General features: G+C 63.4%; 1 protein-coding gene across 8 annotated transcripts; it reads left to right on the plus strand.

Annotated features, from left to right (window-relative positions):
* The first annotated feature begins 1,801 nt into the window (after window positions 1–1,801).
* Window positions 1,802–20,470, plus strand: TLE2 (TLE family member 2, transcriptional corepressor). 8 transcript variants are annotated; one of them, XM_055805492.1, is made up of 20 exons: window positions 1,802–2,453; window positions 2,548–2,633; window positions 3,094–3,157; window positions 4,532–4,576; window positions 6,494–6,556; window positions 6,752–6,826; window positions 7,217–7,406; window positions 9,647–9,711; window positions 12,817–12,918; window positions 13,201–13,245; window positions 14,552–14,692; window positions 15,791–15,932; window positions 17,067–17,302; window positions 17,661–17,737; window positions 18,099–18,348; window positions 18,942–19,189; window positions 19,291–19,438; window positions 19,521–19,671; window positions 19,797–19,873; window positions 19,954–20,470. In XM_055805492.1, the coding sequence occupies exons 1-20, from the start codon at window positions 2,430–2,432 to the stop codon at window positions 20,059–20,061; spliced, it is 2,337 nt and encodes a 778-aa protein (XP_055661467.1). In that variant the 5' UTR covers window positions 1,802–2,429; the 3' UTR covers window positions 20,062–20,470. The 8 variants fall into 8 exon arrangements, with proteins under 8 accessions (XP_055661467.1, XP_055661466.1, XP_055661469.1 ...); XM_055805491.1 differs by having other exon boundaries at window positions 1,803–2,453; window positions 7,214–7,406; XM_055805494.1 differs by having other exon boundaries at window positions 1,804–2,453; window positions 9,647–9,663.
* The last annotated feature ends 7 nt before the right edge of the window (window positions 20,471–20,477 follow it).

Raw genomic sequence — 20,477 nt, forward strand, 5'->3', positions numbered from 1 at the left:
CAGTCTCTCATTCCCTTGAAACACAATCTGAAACGCTTCCAGCTTTTGCAAAAACACTCCTTAAATAAAAAAAAACACAACCTCCCCCAATAAGGCAACAAACCAAAAATAAATTCTCTAAAACTTTACATTTGGACTAAAATATGTATATTCATAGGTGTAGATATACAATATACACACACGCATATGCGAAAGGAAGGTTTTTCAAGGGCTTTGGAGCCAAGGTGGCAGGCCAGGGGCCATCCCTCCCTGCAGTGCTGGATCTCCCTGGTGAGCCAGCCACGGCTGGGGGGGGCACAGGGGCTGCAGGGGGACTGCTCAGGGCTGGGGGGCTCTGTCCACTGCCACGGGAAGGCCTTCAGTCCCTGCCGGGGCACTGTGGGGAGGGGGCAGTGGCAACAGGCAGCCCCGGGACAGTGTGGGATAGGGAGAGGAGGGACTTTGGTGCCCACCACCTTGCCCCTGCCCCGGCTGCTGCCAGCATGCGGGAAGTAAATAACACAATTAATAAAAGATTAGGATGAAATGTGAGGCATTAAATATTTACCCTCGTGCCTGGCTGTGCAGTGCACAGGTACAGCTGGGTCCTGCAATATTGAAGGCCTGTTCCCCGCGCTCCCAGCCACAAGTGCAGGGGCTTTGCAGCAGGCTGAGGGGGGAGGGGGGCGAGGAGGGCTGGGGGGGACCGGGGGGGCCCTGGGCGGAGCGGGGGGCTCTCGGGCCAGAGGCTGCCTGGGGCCGGGGGCTGCCCGGGGCCGCTGGGGAGGGAGACTGCGCCGGGAGAGCGGGGGCAGGGCCCGACCTCGTCCCACCGGCAGGACTCAGGGGTCGCGGTGCCGGGGCGACCCCGCTGCCCCGGGCCGGGGTGGGCCCCCAGGCAGCCGCTCTGCTCCCCGCGGAGGGGCCGGCCCGGCGGCGAGCCGTGGTGCTCCCGGTCAGCGGCAGCCGCCGGGAAACTCCGCCGAGGGCCGCGGGCCCCGGGGCCGGCCGGGGCTTTCCCCCCCCCTCCCCGCGCTGCCGGCCGGGGCTTTCCCCCCCCCTCCCCGCGCTGCCGGCCGGGGCAGCCTCGGGGCCAGCGGGGAGCCCGGCCCGGCCCCGCAGCCCCACGTTACTTTGAGTGGCAGCCGGCGGCGCCGCGAGGCCTTGTGGGCCGCGGAGTCCGCCCGCCCCGGCCGCCCGCCCCGGGAGCGCCAGCAGTACGGGGCCGGGCCCGCCCAGAGTTCCGCACCGCCCCCCCGGGCCCCGCGGGCAGCGGCCGGGCCGGACCGGCCGGGCTCGGGCGGAACAGGCGGGACAGGCCTCGCGGCCCCAGCCCGGCGGCGGACGACAGCTCCCAGCGTGCCCCGCGCCGCCGCCGCTCGCGCCGCCGTGGCCCGTTCAGCTCCTCATTGGCCTTCCCGGCGAGTGGCGTCACGAACCCATGTGGGAACGGCGCAGGGGGATTGGCTGGCGCTCCCGTAGCGGTAGCCAATGGCAGCTGCGAACGCCGCCGGGGCGGTGCAGGGGGCTGGTTAAGGTGGAGCGGGGCGGGGGGGGGCTGCTGCGCGCTTTCGGCGGGGCTGCGCGTCCCCGAGGCGCGCCCGGTGCCCCTGGCCGGTATCGCCGGGTGGGCGAGGGACCGGGCCCGCGGGACCCTCTGGCCTGATGCTCCCTGCGGCCCCGCGCCCGGCCCGGCGGTGAGCTGGTGTCCCCGCTCCCCGGCGGTGAGCCCACACCCCGGGGGGTCCCCGGCCCGGCTGCCCCCGTTTGTGGTTTCCGTGCCCCCGCGCTGCCCCGGGTCGGGGGGGGGGGTGGGGCGGGAGCGGTGACTGCGCTCCCGGGGACACGGGGATGCTCCGGGGGCTGCCGGTGCGGCTCCGCGCCCGGCCCTGGGCCAGGGTCCCACGGAACCGCCGCGCCGCGAGTGGGGCCGGGCCGGGGGCCGCGGGGTGGGGGCAGCGCTGGGGGCGGGTGCCCCCCGCCCGGCGCCGCTCGGCCCCTCCCCGGCCCCCCCTCGGTCTCCGGCATCGCTGGGGCAGCGGGGCCGCCGCCTGCCCGGTGCCCCAAGGCGGCGCGGCGAGGCGGCAGCTCCGGTGCTGCCCGTGGGGGCGTCGGGGCCGCTCCCGTCCGGCGGGGACGCGCCACCTTAAGCGGGCGCCGGCGACCGGGGCGGCGGGGCCGGGCGGCAGCTCCGCCAGCCGGGGACCACCGCGGCCCCGCCGCCGCCTCCCGCCCTGCCCCGGCCCCCATGGGGGGCGAACGGAGACCCCACGGCCGGCGGGCCGCCCGCCCGCCCGACGGCCGCCGCCCCCGCCCCGCCTGAGCCGCCCGGCGCCCCGCCGCCCCCCGCCCCCGCGCCGCCCCCAACGCCCTCCCGCTGCCGCCGTCGAGGCGAGGGACCCCCGCGGAGCCCAGCGGGGGCGGGGGGCGCCGGGGTGCGGGTGCTCACGATGTTTCCGCAGGGACGGCACCCGGTAAGTACCAGGGCGGGCGGGGGGCTCGACGGGACGGGACGGGCGGGGGCAGCGCGGCGGGGCCACAGCCTGCAGCCGGGCCGCCTCTCTCCAGCCCGGGCAGCCCTTCAAGTTCTCGGTCCTGGAGATCTGCGATCGCATCAAGGAGGAATTCCAGTTCCTGCAGGCGCAGTACCACAGGTGCGGGGCGGGGGGCTCGGGGGACTCGGGGCTCGGGGGGTGGGGGGTCCGGGGAAGGGGCATCCCGGGGAGCCCAGGCACGGCGGGGGACACGGGCGCTGAACCGGGGCAGGGGAGACTGGAGAAAGGGGTCCCCGGGAGGGGGGTGTGGGCTGAGGCGGAGCGTGAAGGTGAGAATCGGGGTGTCAGGTCTCGAGTGGGGGTCCCAAGGGGAGACCACCCCCCCCTTGTTTCCTCCAGCTGAGCTGCGGACGGGGCGACGAGGAGGGGACGGCAGCAGGGCGGGGGGGGGGCGGGTGCGCCGTGGGGAGCGGGGCCGGGGGGGGGGGGCAGCACGAGTCCCCCGGGGTCCACTTAAGGGTGGGTGCGGGACCCTCCCGCGGCGCCGGGGATTTGGGGGGAGGAGGGATGGGGCAAGGGGTGGGGGTCCCTCAGTGAAACCCGCGGCCCCTCTTCGCAGCCTGAAGCTGGAATGTGAGAAGCTGGTGAGCGAGAAGACAGAGATGCAGAGACATTATGTCATGGTGAGCCCCCCCTGCCCTGTCCCCCTGCCCTGTCCGACCCTCCCCCCACCCTCCCCCCGAGTGCCACCCGCCGCTGAGGTCCTGGGCGCTGGGCTCTGCTCAGAGGGGCCGGGGGGCTCCCCGAGCCCCCCCACCCTGCGGGGTGGGGGTTGGGGGGCTGCCTGGCCCGGCTGCTGGGCTGGGGGTGTGTGAGTTAGGAAGGGGTTAATGGTTATTCCTAGCAACGCTGGCTCTTCTGCCGCTGTCTGCTGCCACTCGGTGCTGCTTGAGCCCAGGAATCCTGCCATAGGTTTTGTCTCTTTTCTTTTCTTTTTTTTTTTTTTTATTATTTTCCCTTTTTCCATTTGGCTTTTTAAGAGCTCTGTCCCCTCCTGCCTGTCTCTCTCCCAGGGGAGGGGGTGTCTTGGAAGTGACACCCCAAGGCTGGTGTTTTGGGGAGGAGGGGAAGCCGCCTTCAGAATGAGCAGGGCAGGACCCCTCTGTGGTTACCCGTGGGGGGCTAACAGCCCCTGACACCCCACCCCCCACCCCCGCAAGCCCACCCTTCTGCTGGCAGCCCTTGCAGGGGGGTGGCCCCTGGAAGGAAGGGGAAGAGGATGGGAATTGCAGAGCCGGAGCAGCATCCCCCTCTCCTTCAGCATCTGATGTTACCAGCCCCTCTAGGGAAACAGGGACCCCAAGTTTCACCATCAAGAAGGCAAATGGATCCAACTTGGGCAGCCCCCGTGCCCTGGGTGATGCCAGCCCTGGCGGTGAGGCTGGGGTTGTCCTCAGCTTTATTGGCGTCGCAGGGCACAGTCCTGTCACCCCACAGCTGGGGTCCCTTCCCACATCCTGGAGGCTCAGGGATTCCCAGAGGTGGGCTGCCGCCTTTGAAGGGGGCTTCGCTGGCAGAAGGCCAGTCCTTTGGTCCTCCCCTTCTCCCCATCCTCAGGGGCATGAGGATGGGGTCTGCTGCTGTCACCGCTACCAGTGAAAGGTGTCACCTGGTGTCATCTTGGCTTTTGCACCGGCACGTGACTGGATGGATGGGCAGCTGCATCGGGGCGTGGGTCTGGGGTCAGAGGGGGGAGGGACAGGCCTGGCCAGGAGGGGATGTGGGGGGCAGTGGGGCTGCATAAGCGAATGCAGAAATGGCAGTATAATCATCACGGGTGCTAAATGGTCCACGTGGTGGGCGCTCCCTGCCTTGTCCAAGCTCATGGCACAGGTGTGAGCTGTTTCTCCTGGGCTGGGGGAGCGAGGACCCTCAGCAGCAGCGGTGGGGTTCGGTGGGGGGCAGTGGGGTGGGCTGGCTGCCGAGCCCCTGCCTGCTGCCGGCCGTTTGCTCTGGGCAGCTCCTAACGCCGCTGTGTTGTGATTTTTTGCTCTCAGTACTATGAGATGTCCTACGGGCTGAACATCGAAATGCACAAGCAGGTAAGTGAGGAGGGGTCCGCGCCAGCAGCGGGGGATGGTGGCAAGAGGCCGAGGATGGAGACTTTGTTGGAAAACGATCTCCCTTGTCTCCGTGTGGGTGTAATGGCCTGGGTAGACGTGGCAGTGCAAGGGGCGAGGGGCTGCCCTGCGGAGGGGCTCGGTGGGTGTCGGGGTGTGCGCTGCTGGGTTCTGGTGGGTGCCTTGGGACAGGGCATCCCCTGGCACTGCGGAGCACCTCGGGGAGCCTGGCCCTGCGCACCCACCTCCCCTGGTTCCCTGAGGCCCAGGGCAGGAGGGAGTGTGGAGGAAACAGCAGAACCTGGAGCCCAGAGGCAAATGGTTTGTCTTTTCTTTTTTCTTTTCTTTTCTTTTCTTTTTTCTTAATCCCCTTTTCCTTTCCTGAAGCCAGAGGAGTGTTTTCACCCTTCCCTGGCTCCCCTTTTGTTCCAGTGTTAATTTGCTTTCCCTCTTCAGATTTATCAATCTAGTCATCGCGGGCTCTCTGCCAGGGAAATTAGTTTGGACCAATGCCTGACAAAGTGGCAAGTCAACTGCCATATTCCTCCAGCTGGCTCAGCCCCTCCGAGTTTGCTCCTTTTGTTAGCAGGGAGAGTCGTAGAGCCCGCGAGCACATTCCTGCCATCCCCATATGCTGGGACCCCGGGTGGGACTGGGACCCCAGGGTGGCCTGAGCCATGCGGGGCTGGGGACTCTGCCTGCAAGGTGACACAGGTGATGGCCAAGCATGGAGGAGGGGGAGCCCTGGCTCAGCCAAGTCCAGCTCCCAGCTCTACAAGGGCAGGAGAGGTCTGGAGGAGGGGGCGTCTCTGCCTCCCGGGGTCCCGTGGTGGGTGTCAGGGCTGGGACCAGTGGGTGACCAGGCTACTGGTAGGCACCGGTGTGCTCCCGGGCGCGGGCAGCCTTTGAGTGCAGCAGGTGAACGTTCCCTTTGTTCATTGCCGGCTCTGTGCGGGGGCGGTTTGACCTCTCCGCAAGGCTGTCGGGGATTGTCGGAAATCTGAGATGAGAAAACACTTCAGAGCCACCAACCTCTCCGCCAGTGCCAGGGTGGGTGTGCAATGGGGGGCAGTGAGGGGCTTGGCAAGTTTTCCGAGGCACAGGCTTGCTTGTGGAGAGGCTGGGATGGAAGCCACAGCCCCTTCCCTTGGGAAATGCCGCTTACCCCCACCGTGTGTAACCGCAGGCTGAGGAGAGGATGTGCCAGGTCCTCTGCCTTCCCTCGTTGCCGCTTGCTGGGCAGGAACAGGAGTGCTTGGTGCCTCTGCTCCCCTCCGGAGAGCTGCCGGCTCCGGGGGGCTTCAGCGGGGGGGGAGCTGGGGCCCTTGCTCCAGCCAGGGCAAGCTCCGTGCCTTGCAGGGCTTTACCGGGGCGCTGCAGCGAGGGGCTGAATTTTTTTGTGTGAATTTTGCCTTCCCTTTGGCCTGGAGTCTTGATGTTCGGAGAGAGAGCACGCGGCACGCTGGTGGCCGGCTGCCAGCGCCTGCGGCTGGGCTCTCCATTCCTGCCAGCCTGCCCGCTGGCTGCGAGAGCGGCAGCCCGCAAAGCCGAGATGGGTTTGGGCTGAGCAAAGCCAGCTGGGCTGCGAAAGGACTGACAGCTCAGCGCTCTGCTTGGCCTGGAGCCACGCAGGGATTTAGGAATCGGATTCCCTCCCAAGTGCTTATGGGGGGGGGGGGGGGGAGCGGGGGACCTGACAGCCTGGGAGGGTCCCGCATCCCTGGGCAGGGTCTTCCCTTGGCAGCAGCTTGGGAAATCCCAGTGGGGACGAGGAGGCAGCAGGATTAAAGCTGAGCTGGGGTGCGGGTGGGGAGGATGCTTGGCTGCCCTCCCTGCTGGAGGGGATGGGACAGGGCTCGGAGCCCTCCCATCCATGGTGATACCTGCTTCTTCTTCCAGGCAGAGATTGTCAAGAGGCTGAGTGCCATCTGCGCCCAGATCGTGCCCTTCCTGACACAGGAGGTAAGGGGGAGGCAGGGGATGTGCACGGAGCTGCTCAGGCTCCTCTGTGGCTCTCAGGAAGGCGTGAACCCGAGTCCAGCCCAAATGATGGGGTGTTCGGGGGTAGGGGGAAAACTTCCAGCTGGGGTGGCTCTGGGCTGCGTGGTCCCTGTGGGCAGGAGCACAGTGTGACCTCCCAGTGCTCTTCCCTCCCAGCACCAGCAGCAGGTCCTGCAGGCTGTGGAGCGTGCCAAGCAGGTGACCATGGGCGAGCTGAACAGCATCGTCGGGGTGAGTCGTGCTGTCTGGCCGAGGGTGAAGGCTCTTTCCTGCTCGGAGGCTCGGAGGGCATGGTGATGGGCACGGTGACGAGGGAAGCCAGGGTCTGTGCCACTTCACTAAGCCCAGGGCTGGTCCCCTGCGGGGAGAGGGCTCGATAGCCTCTGGGGTCCTCGCTGAGCAGAGCAGGGCAGAGTTGGGATCAGGTCCGCAGCGGGGTGGTCCTCGAGGTGCCGTGGGTGGAAGGGGCAGGTGATGTGACCTGGGCAGCTTCGCTCCCCTCCTTGTCCTCATCCCATTGCGCTTCGCATTGCAGCTCAGGCGGGGAGCTGAGGGGTGCCGGGCATGGCTGCGGCGCCCTCCTCCCGCAGAGAGGACCATTTGCTTTTTCTCTTTCAGCAGCAGCAGCTTCAGCACCTCTCCCACCACGCATCCCCCATCCCGCTGACACCCCACCCCTCCAGCATGCAGCATTCTAGCCTGAGTGGGGCTGCTGGCACCTCGGGGCTCCTGGCGCTCTCAGGGGCATTGATGGCGCAGTCCCAGCTGGCCGCCAAGGAGGACAGAGTGGCCCAGGATGGGGAGAACAGAGGTAAGGGGAAGCACAGCTGGATTAACCCTTGGAAGGCTGGCTGAGTCGGTGCTGGGCAGATGCCCCAGGGGTGCACGGGCAGTGCTGGGAGGGATCCTGCCGCCTGCTCTGCCTGTTTCCAGGGCTCTTCGATGCCTGGCAGCTGCTCCACAGGGCTGGGGGGAGCAGCAAGCACTGTGAATGACAGATCCAGCTAATTAAATGTCTGCAGCCCAGGGAGGCTGGCTCTATTTCTGACCAAGGGAACAGCTGCCAAGCAGTGATGGTGTGCTGGTGTGGGGGGCAGCTGTGTGTGCGCCCCAGGTGCTGGGCAGCAGAGCTCCGGGCACATGTGTATGCACACATGGGTCTTCCCACTTCCGTGGGTACTTCCAGTGCGTGATGGTCCCCCCTCCACAAGGCACTGGGGGGGCGTGAGGTCCCCATCACAGAGGAACCCTCTCTGTTTACACCAGGGTTTACACCAGGTAAAGATCTGATGCCTGAAGCCCAGGCTTCACGGGAAAATACAAGGGAAGAGTCACAAGCCCCTGGTAGAAACTCTGAGCCATGGGTCTGGGGCAAGGAATTTAGAGAGCAGAGCCTTGTTGCATGTGCAGGTGCCTTGTAAATAGCAGTAATTCCTCATCCTTATGGGTGCCTTATCCTATCAGCATCACAAAGTGCTTTACAAACATCATCAATATTTAATCATCGTTAAATCAGTGCTCTGAATGCTACTGGCAGGTCTGGGCCAAATTAATACCACCACCCGGCTTTGCTGGTGGATTGTTGCTATTGAAGCACTTACGGAGGAGAAGCCGCTCTGAGCTCCAGTCACCTTCTGCAGAGCATCGGGGGGGTTTGCTGAGGGGAGGATTGAGGCAGGGGCAGGGGGCTCTGGGCCGTGGGGCTGCACTAGGGGCTAGAAACAGGCAGAATCCAGCAGCCATCGCGATGCTCCTCTGCGGACTCCTCTGGGGAAGGTGCTGGCTACTCTTGATTCCCCAGTTTGGGGCCTGGGAACGCTGCTGGGACAGGACCCAGCAGCAACAGCAAAACTGGGCAGTGGCTTGTTGCATTTTCCTAATGATGCAGTTTTGCCTGTAAGATTTCACGGTGGTGAAAATAGCAGCAGGAATCCATCCATGCCTGCTTTGTGCCCCTGTACACAGGTGTCTGTGGTTTTAATTCTGTCAGTGTTTCTTTAAGGATGGCCTTCCACCCAAGGAGAAAAACAAACTCCAGAAAGAGGATAAAAGCAGGCTGTGCTGTGCCTGCCCTTAACCCTTAGAGACCCGACTAGCCTGCGCTTGCTTCCAGCGGCAGCTCCTGCTGTGCGCAGCCCCCAGCTGCCCCTTGGCAGGGGTATCCAGCCATGGCAGAGGGCACAAAGACACCCAGAATAATCCCTTTTTTTTAAAAAAAAAAAAAAAAAAAAGTGAAATGCTACATATGGCTTGGGTTAATCCCTGGTGCTCTGCCAGTTAGCCAGAGCTGGTGTGGATCAAGCTGAGCGAGGGCTCAAGTGCTGATGGCATGGCATGGGACCCCATCCCTTTCCCTCCCCTTTCCCTGGCTTCATGGGGACCATAGCCTTGGAGCAGCTGCCCACATGGAGAATCCCTCATCTGACACCCACCTGCCTCCTTTTGCCAGCAGACTGGGACCAGTTTTTTCTCTCCAAATGCTGATGCAACTGTTAGGAGTGAAAAGCAGCCAGGGAGGGCTGCTAGACCCCAGCCCGTAACGCCACGCTTAGGCTTGCAGCAAGCGCCTGGCACTGCTTCCATCAGCTCAGGGAGCTGGACCCATTTTGGTGTGTGTGCAAAAAAGCCTCGGAGGGTTTCCAAGCAGGGCTTTTTAGCAATGGCTTCCTAAGGGAATAGGATGGGTGTGATTCAGGAGGTCTCAGCTGCCTGGCTGTCCCCTCCTGGCAGCCCTGGACCCGTTGCCACATCCAGGGGAGAGATTCCAAAGCTGGAGTGAATTTTTTGTGAGTGGATAGAGGTTCCCCCCCACATCCCTGAGGAAGGCCAATGTGCTCGCCACCGATTAGACATCAGAGAATTCACGCTGTGGTTGGAAAAAGTGGGAAATTGGGTGTGATTTTTCAGCCCGTGCCCTGCAGCGCCCCCCTCTCCTCCTTGCCGGGGTCCTTGGGGTGCAGCCTCCGCATTAACAGCCTTCTCCTCTCCTTCCCTTTGCCTTGCTGCCGTGGATCCACCTGGATGCCCCTCCTTGCTGCCACCGGGCTCCAGAGCACACCCCGAGCCGGGTAAGTGGTCCTGGTGGTCCTGGCTCTGGCATCTCCAGCGTGTTCCGGGTGGGAGGCAGAGCTGGCTGGGGGTGCTGGGAGGGCTCCCAGGGCCAGCGGTGGGCTTGGTGGTGGGGCAGCTCGGAGCTGGGGCTGGCATTGTGGGCAGGCGCAGGGGCTGCGTCTTGCAGCCAGCTCCCTTGGCAAGCGTTGGCGGTAGGATTTCCAGGAATGTTTTGTTTCCTGACCTTTTCAAAGCAAACAGCCCAGAGGTAGCTGAGCTGTCCTCTGTCTGGTGGCACAGGCGAGGCCAGGCTCCAGCCCAAAGGGAGGCAGCGACAGGGGTCTCAGTATCCGGGGCTGGGTGGGGGTCTCGGGGCTGCCAGGGAGGGGGGGCAGCTCTGCGGGTAGAGCAGGGCCGTGGTGTTCCCTTGTATGCCACAGCCCAGGCACCCTCTCTCCTGCTGGGGGCTTTGGGTCTCCCACTCATTCCTGCCGATGGGTGGGCTCCTTTCCCCCCCTTCCCTCCCCAGCTCGGTGGATCAGGGCAGGGGACGTCTCCCCCTGCCACCAGGAGTCACTTCCAAGGCTGTGCTGGCACACGAGGTGACTGGGGTGATGGGCTCCCAGGACTGGCCTTTCCTGAGTACAGAGGTTGCGAGGGCACGGTGTGGCAAGAGGGTAAGGGCAAGCCATGACGCAGGGGTAGGTGGGGAGAGGGGCTTGGGGGCAGCTCTGCCGTCATCCACAGGGTCCTCGGGAGGCTGGGTCAGGTCTCTGGATTTGAGGAATTTTGGGGTCATCCCTATTTCTCAGCGGAGCCGATTTCCCAAGGGCTAGAAAGAGCCTCTTTCCCAGCCATCCTAAAGGAGGGGGCGGTGACCCACATCCCACTATGCGTTCCCATCCTTGCTCACCCAGGGCAGAGGGTCCAGCGCTCCTGCTGTTGCCTTGAGCCCCCGGGGTGCGAGCGCACGGGCTCCAGAGCTGCTCCTGCCCCTGAGCTGGCGCCTGCTCCCCTGGCACACGTGTGGTGGTGGCAGTGCCGAAATGCCACCGTGCCTAGGGGGGAACAGAGCTGTGTCTGAGCTCCACAGGGCTGCAGGAGTAAATCCAGCTGTGGGGTGGAGGGTGGGAGCAGCCAAGTGGTAACTGTGGGTGCGTAGGGGTGTAGGGGAGCCCAGGAGCACGTCTGAGCGGAGGGTATAAGACGAAGGGGCTCTGCTTACTGTAACCCTTGTTCCTTTTGCCTTGCTGCCTTGGCTGGGCTGTGTTTGCATCGGGGTTTTGTAGCTGAAGGTTCTGGGCCACCTCAGTTTGGTCTCTGCTGATGCAAAGATCTAAAGGTTGAGGGCTGCTCCCAAAATAACCAGCCCTGCCCTTTTCAAGGAGTCTAGGAAACGCTCTGAACAGGTCTCCTTACCTAAGCCTAGTGCTGCCAGCCCCTCTGCAACCCTTGGCTGCGCCTTCCCCCTTTAAGATACCCCCCGCCCCTGGTATTGAGTCCAGGTCTGTGACTGCCTTCCCAGGCTCGGTGGCTGCAGTAAGCCAGGGCTCAGCTCCTGGTACGGGCAGGGGAAAGAAGGGTTAACGAGCCCCTCCACTGGGGAGCAATTGGCATTGATCTTCGTGGGCTTGCAGTCAGGTGGGAGAGGAGGAGGGAGAGATGGTCGCTGTGTTGTGCAGGATGGATCACCGCTGTGGTCCCAGATATACTGGGGTGCCTCCTCCAGAGATCACCCAGGGGACAGGGAGCATCCTTTCTGCTCCTTCCTTGTATGTGTCGAGGCTTTTAATCCTACTGTGCTGGAAACAGGCGTGTGGGAGCCCGGGGATGGGGCATTTTTTCCCCAACACTGGGCTGCAGAGCAGGTCTGGGGAGGTCTGGGAGCCGTGTCCCAGAAACTGCCCCGGCCCAAGCACCCTGGGTGCTGGGGGAGGCAGGGCAGCCCCCTCCAGTAACCAGTGCAGCCCCATGTTCCTCTGGTTTGCAGGAGAGCTGGGGGGCTGCAGGTGGGCATTGCCTTGTCATCCTCCAAGCAGTGAGCGTGGGGAGGGGGTTTGAGCCCCCCTTGCAGCTGCTGGCAGCATCTGGGGAAGGGGATGTGTGTCCTGCTCAGCCCCATCCTGCTTCCCAGCCCGCTGACTCCTGCAGCAGCAGGGTTAAGGTGAAGTAAACACGGCTCGATGGGGATTTTCCACTCTGACATGCCTCGCTGTCTCCCGAGGGGGTGGACCTACTCTCCAGCTGCCCTGAGGATGCTGCCTTGCTCAGCTCGGCCATCCCTTGCTCCGCTCCGTCTCCACAGAGCCCTGTGTGCCAGCGGCAGGGCCAGGGCACGGCTGCGACTCCTCATCCTCATCCATCCCAGCCCACCAGGGGCTGTTGCCCCGCTGCCCAGTTGCCCACCCCTCTGCTCTGGCGAGGAAGGGGAGCCTGTGGCTTTGGGGTTTGGGGCAGGGCTTTGTTCTTGCCCTCTTCCTCCTGCCCTGCAGCCAGGGAGATGCTTTGCTCCACTGAGGCATGATGGGCTGATGGACCAGCCACACTCTCCCGGGTGGGGGGCTTGGCCAGGTTTGAAAGGTGAGGGGTGGGCAGGGGAAGGGGTGAGGGCAGCTCGCTTTGGAGTTGTTCTGGGGCCAAACTGGGAAGGCAGGTGATGGCATGTTGGGGCTGCATGTGGGTGAGACTCTCGGCACCCTAAAAAGTGCATCTGCCTTCTGCCCACATCAGCAGACTGCGGGCAGCCAACCCCCAGGGATGGTCCCCATCCTGCTTCCCTTCTCTCTGCCCTGTCAGAACTGAACAGGTGAATTTGGGCTGGATCTCGGGGATCACGAGGAAACCTCCTCCCCGGCCTTGCTGAAAGCACCAGGCTAAGCCCCGAGTACATTTGGATCTTCAGGGACTCTTGGCCAGGGGTGCCAGTGGGGGTATGCCACAGGTATCTGTGCAGAGGGGGAGAGTGGTGTCTCCCCCTTTAGCCCTGACCCCTGCTTGGTGGGGAAAGGGGACCCCTGCCCTCCCCGGCTGTGGCACAGGGTGCACAGATGGGTGGCTGGGTGCAGCCAGCGGTACTGGGAGCTCTCGCAGAGAGGGGAGCTGTGGCTGGCAGGGCTTTGTGGGGCGTCTGCTGCCCCACCGGCTCACACGCATCCCTCTCCCCATCTCAGAGTGTTTCTGCTTCCCCTCCCGAGAGCCTGCAGGACGAGGAGCGGGCAGGCGGTGCAGGGCTGAAACGAAAGCGGGAGGAGAAGGACCAGCCTGGGCATTACGTGAGTGCACCAAAGAGCGTGGCTGCAGGAGCTGGGGGTGGCCGGGGGGGTCTGTGCCTGCCCTGGGTGCAAAGGGCTGTGATCCTGCGGAAAGAAACAACGAAGCTCCTCAGGGAGGCCTCTCAGCCATGGGGTTGAGTCGCTGTTGGTCCCCACATGTGATGTGCAGGGGAAAATGGGGTCTCTCTGCTGGCTGGGGTGCTGTGGGGCAGAGCCCAGAGCTTGGCGCAGTCCCCCCCCCAGCTCCTGGCTGAGCCTTTCTGGGTTTCTCTCCCCTCGCAGGACAGCGATGGGGACAAGAGTGACTACAACCTGGTGGTGGATGAGGTAAGCCCACAGCCCTGAGGGCATGCTGAAGCCTGCAGGGGTATCCAGCTCAAGCTGTAGCCAACAGGTTTAGGACTCTGGTTCCCGAGCTTTGGGGTTCATTTGGGACTCTGGTTCCTGAGCTTTGGGCTTTGTTAGGCTCTGGGTCGTTGCAGCTGGGCAGGAGCAGCCAGCCAGGACACGAGCCAGCCCCGCTCTGACGTGTTCACGCCAGCCAAGGCTGATTTTGATTTGCAGTGCTCCGGGTGGAAGGCTGTGCCAGCCAGGGCTGAGCTTTGGCAGCCATAGACTTGGCTCCACTTCACAATCCCATTTCAGCCCCTCTCCTCCAGCATCCCTTATGGGGAGGCTGATAAGCTGTGACGAAAGCCCCGGGATGCTGGGCTTGCTGCTGGCAGGTCCTGCTCGTGGAGGAGCAGGCAGGGATGCTGTGCTGCCTTTGGCAGGAGAGCTCGCAGCATCCCCAGCCCTGCCAGCCCCTGTCTGGGGGTCTCCTACAGGGCCTGGCTTCAGGGCAGCCTTGATCTCTGCACGCTGAGCCCTGTCCTGTCTCAGGGCAGGGGTTACACTGAATTTCAGTCTTTTGCAACTAAACCACCAGGCGCTTCTGTTACGACCTTCCCTGACCACCAAGGCAGATGCAGCGGTACTATGTGCCAGCCCCAGCTGTTCTTGGCAGAGATGATGTTTTTGGGGACATCCCTTTTCCTCCCCTGGAAGACTGGAGGGAGGGACAACACACGTGATTTTTTTATTTTTTCCCCCTCTGCCACATCCCAAGAAAATACAAGCCCTGAAAGGAACATCAGCAGGGATTTCTGCAGAAAACGACACTTACCAAAATTGCTCGTCGGTGTAATTGTGGTGATAAAAATCACAGCCCTAATTGAATGGTTATAGGAGTGCAAGAGCTGATGGATGGCCTTGCCTCTGAAAAGCTGTTGAGGGGCTGCCAAGAGACCCTTTTCCACTTCCTTGGGTGTGCTGGTCACCATCCCTGGCTGCTGGCATCCTCTGAATTTGCTGTCGCCTCTAATTTTGTTTGAAGAGAAAAATCAAGGAGGTTTCTCGTTGAGGGGACTGTGGAGCCGAGCTGAGGCTTCCAAGCGGATGCTCCTTGTTAATGCCGCACAGTGGGCGGCAGGATGAGCAGCTCACCCGGTGGGCAGCGGGGAGTAGGTGGGACCCTGATGGTCCCTGCTGGGCTCCGAACCCAGGGGTGGCTCTCCAGGACTCCTGTTTTCCCTGCCCTCCTGTGCAGAGGGACTGAGGTTCCCCGCTCCCTGGAGACCTCTTCTTCCCCCAGGACCCCCCCTCGGAGCCTGGCAGCCCTGGCCGTGCCCCCAGCAGCCGGCTGCTGCTAGCCCGCCGGGAGATGCCCGGGAGCCCTGCCTCCATCGCCTCCAGCCGCAGCACAACACCCCTCAAGCCGAAGGACCAGAGCCTGGTAGGGAGGGATGTGGGCAGCGGGGGCCGCGGGTGGGCAGCAGGGCCATGGCCCTGGGTTTCTCTGTGGCCCCTCTGCCGCAGCCCAAAGGCGGGCGGGCGAGGAGATGCTGCTGGTGCTGAGTGGTCCCCACCACCGACCCCCACAGCGCTGGGGGCAGCGGTCTGTGCCCTTGGAGGGCAGTTAATCGTCTGCTAGGCAGAGCCCTGGCTCTGCAGGTACTTTCCATCCGGCTGCCTGCAGGATTCCCCAGAGCTGCTCATAGCAATCGATTTTTTTTTTATTTTTTTTTCCCCCCTTTTTTTTTTTTTTTTCTCCTTCCTCCTTGCCAAGCACCAGCCTAATGCTCAGATTAAAACATCAGCGTGTGGGAAGGGGGGAGGGATGTTTCTGCCACTCGTCAGCCCTCCCAGGCACCGCAGGGACCCGAGCGCTGCATCCCTGCCATCCCGGGGTCAGGAGCCAGCTGGGGGCCGTGGGGAGCAGCGAGCAGCTCCCCGGCACAATCGGATTAGAGCAGACAAAGCGCCCTGAGCAATCTGCCAGCGCAGCACGTAGCTTTTCTCTGTTATTAATTTTTTTTTTTCTTTGCTGGTGTCGACAAAATCCCCAGGCAGAAAAAGAGGAAGAAATAGGAGAGGCAAGAAAAAAAAAGAAAGGGATGACATAGCTGTGGGGATGGGAGAGGCTGGTTTGTCTCAGGCATCCTCCTGGTCCTGCTCCACACAGGCTGAGGATGGGGGTGCCCCCACACGGGGGGGGTTGCAGGAGGGAGCAGCCTCCGTGGGGTCTTGCGGGGTGCTGTAGGGGCTCGGGATTGTGGCCGTTTGGGGTGACGTGGAGCTTGCGTCAGGCGCTTGCGCCCAAGGAGGAGAGTGGGGACGTGGGGCTCCTTCCCCGCTGGGAGAAGGGTGCGAGGGGTGAAGGAGGCAAGGAGAGGGGATCGGGCCCAGGATGGCCGGGTCCCTGTCCCAGCTCTGTCTGGGAGCGGTGCTCTCAGCGCCCCCCTGCCCTCCTGCATGGTCCGAGGCTGTTAGCAGGCACATGGTGCTGGGCAGCACTCCCGCTGCTGAGGCTGCTCTTCCCTCTGCTCCGCAGACCGACCCTCCAGCCAGCGCTCCCACCTCCAAGCCCTCCTCTTCCTCACCGCCCTGCGACTCCCTGACACCCGGCCCCGGGCCCAGCTCGGCCACCCTGCTCCAGCAGCCCCCCACCAAGGCGCCCACCACCAACACCATCAGTGAGTGTCCGGGGACAGCGGGGGGGGTGTCACGCTCTGCTGGGGACGGTGCTGGGGGGCTGGGGCAAGGAAGGGGAGGCAGGCTGCCCTGTCCCATCAGCAGAGCTGGGGGGCCGTTCTGCTCCATGCAATCAAACAACCACAGCCAATGTATGCACCTACATGCAATTATCGTGTACCCGACTGCCGACGCTTTCCTGATAGGCTCAGACCCACTGGAGGTGTGTCGGTGTGCAGAGCCCTTGGCTGGAGGTGTTCGGGGTGGGGGGCAGGTGTTTTGCCTGGAGATCCCCATTTGTCTCTGACGAGTTATCATTTTGGTGCTGCAGCTTCAGGGCTTGGCTGCAGGCGTAGGATGGCTGGCTGAGTGCCGCTGCTGGCACATGGGGATGTGGGAAGCCAGGACGTGGTCAGTCTCATCAGCTGAGGATCTCTGTAGGGGTGAGGGGCTACGTGTGCTGGGGGCTGCAGAGACCCTGGGTGACATCCAGCTGACCCAGGAGCCCCTGTCAATGGCTGCTGGCTTCTGAAAGCACAAGGGAGGGGGATGAGGGCTCGGTAGTGGCTTCTGCGGTGGCTGGTGGTGAACTGGTCGCACCCTTTTTCCTGCCTGTTTCCTTGAGGACATTTAGGGAAGCCTTGGGAAGGGACCCCTGGAACAGCTTGGCTACTGTCTAGCCAAAGGGACCAGAAGGTGATGGGAGGAGGACCGTTAGCCCAAGGGAGAAATAGAGCCAGGACTGGAGATATTAAGCCCATGTCTGGGCTAGAAAATGACAGCGCTTTAGCAAAAATTGAATTGGAATTGATTTCAATAAACCATTGAGACCCTGGAGGTAGAGCTGCTTAGCCACCAACTGCAGGTGCCTTGGGCTGGCCAAGGCTGCCAGGGCACTGGCAGTGGAGACAAGGGTTGCTGGGGGTTAGCACCTGGTCCGTGTTGCATCCTTTGGAAGGATGGAGCCATCTGATCTCCCGTGTTGCGTCTGCATCCCCGTCTGTGACTCGTGGGACTCAGGGGCTGCCCCTCTCCTTTGGTCTTTGGCTCCCAGTCTATCACCTGCCTGTCCTCCTCCCGATCCACTGGGGCCAGGGCAGAGATGACGCTGCCTCTCACTGCCTGGCTTCTGCCAGGTGCCCTTCTCCCTTGGGTGCTGCTCGCTCACACCAGCCGGCCAGGGGCCAGCGAGTGGGTCTCTCCTTGCGCAGCTCTCCGCAGCCCGCTGAGCATGTCCAGCCCCTACACGTCCTCCTTCGGGATGGTGCCTCACGCTACCCTCAACGGGGACCTCCAGCCCCCCAGCATGTACATGGGCATCCACCTCTCACCGCAGGTCAGCAGCGCTGTGATGTACGGCCAGTCCCCCATGGTAAGTCCCCCAGTCTGTTGGCACGCGTTGGCTCTGCTGCTGTCCCCTGCTGCCCTGGGCACACGCTGCCCCTGACGTGCGATGGGCTGGAGTCGGGGGGCGCAGCCACAAGAAAGGCTCCCTTTCGGAGGGGTGCGGGGTGCGAGGCTGCAGCGTGCTTGGAAACCCCCCCTCCCCAGTCCCACTGGTGTGCTGCTGGGTCTGTGGGAGCCTGTTGTGGGGTTTGTCACTTGTGTGTGGAGGAAATAGCCAGCAGGGACCTTGCCCAGAGCTGGGCTGCTGTGGTACATGGGGAAAGGCAAGAGCCCCCCTGTGGTGTCCCCTCCTTTGCTGGTCACAGGCTTTTTGCTTTGTGCAGGTGGCTTTTGAGTCGCACCCTCACCTGAGGGCTTCGACCATCTCTTCTTCGCTCTCAACCATCCCCGGAGGGAAACCGTAAGCGTGGCCACAGATGTGGGGCTGCAGGAGGGTGGGCAGCAGGGGGCCAAGCTGGGCAGCACAGGGTGGGCACGGGGGGGGGGATGGGGGATCTTTCTTCTCCAGGGCTTATTTCTACACCCCTCAGGTGTAGGGCAGAGCGAGGCCTGGCTGGTGTTTCTCTCCACTTCTGAGTCCAACGCTGTTGTTTCATTCCGGGCAGCTGGTGATAACAAGGAGCTGATTAATTATATCCCTCATTAGCCAGAGCGCACCGGACACCTTCCACCTGGCTCAAGTGTGGCTAATGGGAGAGGTCAGCTCCTGCACTCGGGCATCATGCCGGGATCCTTCAGTCCTTTCTTCTGCTCCCTCCCAGCGCCTACTCCTTCCACGTCAGCGCTGACGGGCAGATGCAGCCAGTGCCTTTCCCACCCGACGCCCTCATCGGCTCTGGCATTCCCCGCCACGCGCGGCAGCTGCACACCCTGACCCACGGCGAGGTGGTCTGCGCCGTCACCATCAGCAACTCCACGCGACACGTCTACACCGGGGGCAAGGGCTGCGTGAAGGTGTGGGACGTGGGGCAGCCGGGCACCAAGACGGCCGTGGCTCAGCTGGACTGCTTGGTAAGGAGAAGGAACAGAAGGATGTTTTGTGGGAGCTGGGAAGGGGAATCCGCCCCTGTTACAGTGGAAGTTCTTTCATGTCTGCAATGAGAACGGGAGATCTGTTTCCCATACCCTCCACGAACCGATCACTACTGCTTCCCTCACCCCCTTCCCTGGAATCTCAATTCAGAACTGCAACAACTGCAGCTGAAATTGAGGAGTGGGGGAAAATGGTTTAGTGCTTGGAGCTGTGGGCTGGTGGGGTGGCCTCCCGGCTGCCCCGGGTCTCCTCCAGGACCGGCCGTGCCTGTTGAGCAGGGACACGGGGGTGAGGGTGTCCCCGAGGCTGGTCTTAGGGCAGTGACAAACTGAGGGTCTCCTGTGCGGGCTGGCTGGGGCGACCGCTCTGGGCATGGGATGGGGTGGGGGGCACAGCCCCCCCTGCCCCAGCCCTGCTGTCCTGGGTGGGGGGAGAGCTGGGGGGTCTGCCCAGTGCTGCTGCCCCTGCCCGCAGGATGAGCTGGTGGCCCTGGGGTGACCAGGCGGTCTAGGGTGGGTGCAGAGGGGCTGGAGGTGAAGGGGTTAACGGGGTCCTCTCTCCTGCACCCCAGAACCGAGACAACTACATCCGCTCCTGCAAGCTGCTGCCCGATGGCCGGAGCCTGATCGTGGGGGGGGAGGCCAGCACCCTCTCCATCTGGGACCTGGCGGCCCCCACGCCCCGCATCAAGGCCGAGCTCACCTCCTCCGCCCCCGCCTGCTACGCCCTGGCCATCAGCCCCGATGCCAAAGTCTGCTTCTCCTGCTGCAGCGACGGCAACATCGTGGTGTGGGACCTGCAGAACCAGACCATGGTGAGGTGAGCTGGGGGCTGGTGGCAGGGCGGGAACCTGGGGGGGGGGCTGGCATTTTGGGTGCTGACAGCCATGCCCCCTCCCTCTCCATCCCCCTCTCCCCCAGGCAGTTTCAGGGCCACACAGACGGTGCCAGCTGCATCGACATCTCCAACGATGGCACCAAGCTGTGGACGGGGGGGCTGGACAACACGGTGCGGTGCTGGGACCTGCGGGAGGGGTGTCAGCTGCAGCAGCATGACTTCAGCTCCCAGGTAGGGGCTGGGGTCCACGGGGCGCCCCACGGGGCCGGCTGGGACCTGACCCCCTGGGGCTGACCCCCACGTCTCCCCCCAGATCTTCTCCCTGGGTTACTGCCCGACGGGAGAGTGGCTGGCGGTGGGGATGGAGAGCAGCAACGTGGAGATCCTGCACGTCACCAAACCGGACAAGTACCAGCTGCACCTCCACGAGAGCTGCGTCCTCTCCCTCAAATTCGCCTCCTGCGGTAGGTGAACGCCACGGTTCTGCCTGGGCTGGGGGCAGCCTGGTGGCTCATCTTGGTGTCCCCCACCCTGCTCAGCTCCCCTGAACCGAGTCCCCAGTGCTGACCCCCTGTGTCTCCTGCCCCAGGGAAGTGGTTCGTGAGCACGGGGAAGGACAACCTGCTCAACGCCTGGCGGACGCCCTACGGAGCCAGCATCTTCCAGGTGCCGGGGGCATTTGGACAGGGGGGTGATGGTGGCTTCATCCACCAGTGCTGTCCTCACCGCCCGCCTCTCACGTTCAGTCTAAAGAGTCCTCGTCGGTGCTGAGCTGTGACATCTCCATCAATGACAAATTCATCGTTACGGGCTCTGGTGACAAGAAGGCCACAGTGTACGAGGTGGTGTACTGAGGCCCTAGCCGTCCCCGTCCCTCCTCCATCAGGGAAGGACACCCAAGGCTCCTGGAGCTGGACCAGCCCCCCCACACAGCCCTCCTCTCCCTCCTGCTCTCCTTCCAGCTGTCAAAACAACCCTGGGCCACCGGTTCCTGCCCGACACGGGGCAGAGGTGAAGGGGAGAGCAGGGGGGGTGTTTGCTGTGGACAGCCCCCACCCCCGCCCCCCACCCCCAGCCCTGGGCAGGGGCTGCTCTGGGCTCCGACCACCTGCCCAGCAAGGCTGGAGGGGTGTTGGGGGGCAACGCAAGGCCAAGAGCGCCTGAGATGTTGTCCCTCCTGAAATCCTGCTACTGATGTAATAGCGCCCATTTTCTGCTGAAAAACAGCTGTAAATTATCAGTAAAGAAATGTATTTAACTGTGCTTTCAA

The sequence above is a fragment of the Falco peregrinus genome, chromosome 5 (assembly GCF_023634155.1).
Source record: "Falco peregrinus isolate bFalPer1 chromosome 5, bFalPer1.pri, whole genome shotgun sequence".
NCBI lineage: Eukaryota > Metazoa > Chordata > Aves > Falconiformes > Falconidae > Falco > Falco peregrinus.

Excerpts from the sequence above, each read along its gene's own strand:
- TLE2 (XM_055805491.1), top strand. The coding sequence starts at position 2,430 with ATGTTTCCGCAGGGACGGCACCCG. Across the intron at positions 2,454-2,547 it reads TTCCGCAGGGACGGCACCCG|CCCGGGCAGCCCTTCAAGTT; the intron begins GTAAGTACCAGG and ends GCCTCTCTCCAG. Across the intron at positions 6,827-7,213 it reads AGCTGAACAGCATCGTCGGG|CAGCAGCAGCTTCAGCACCT; the intron begins GTGAGTCGTGCT and ends TTTCTCTTTCAG.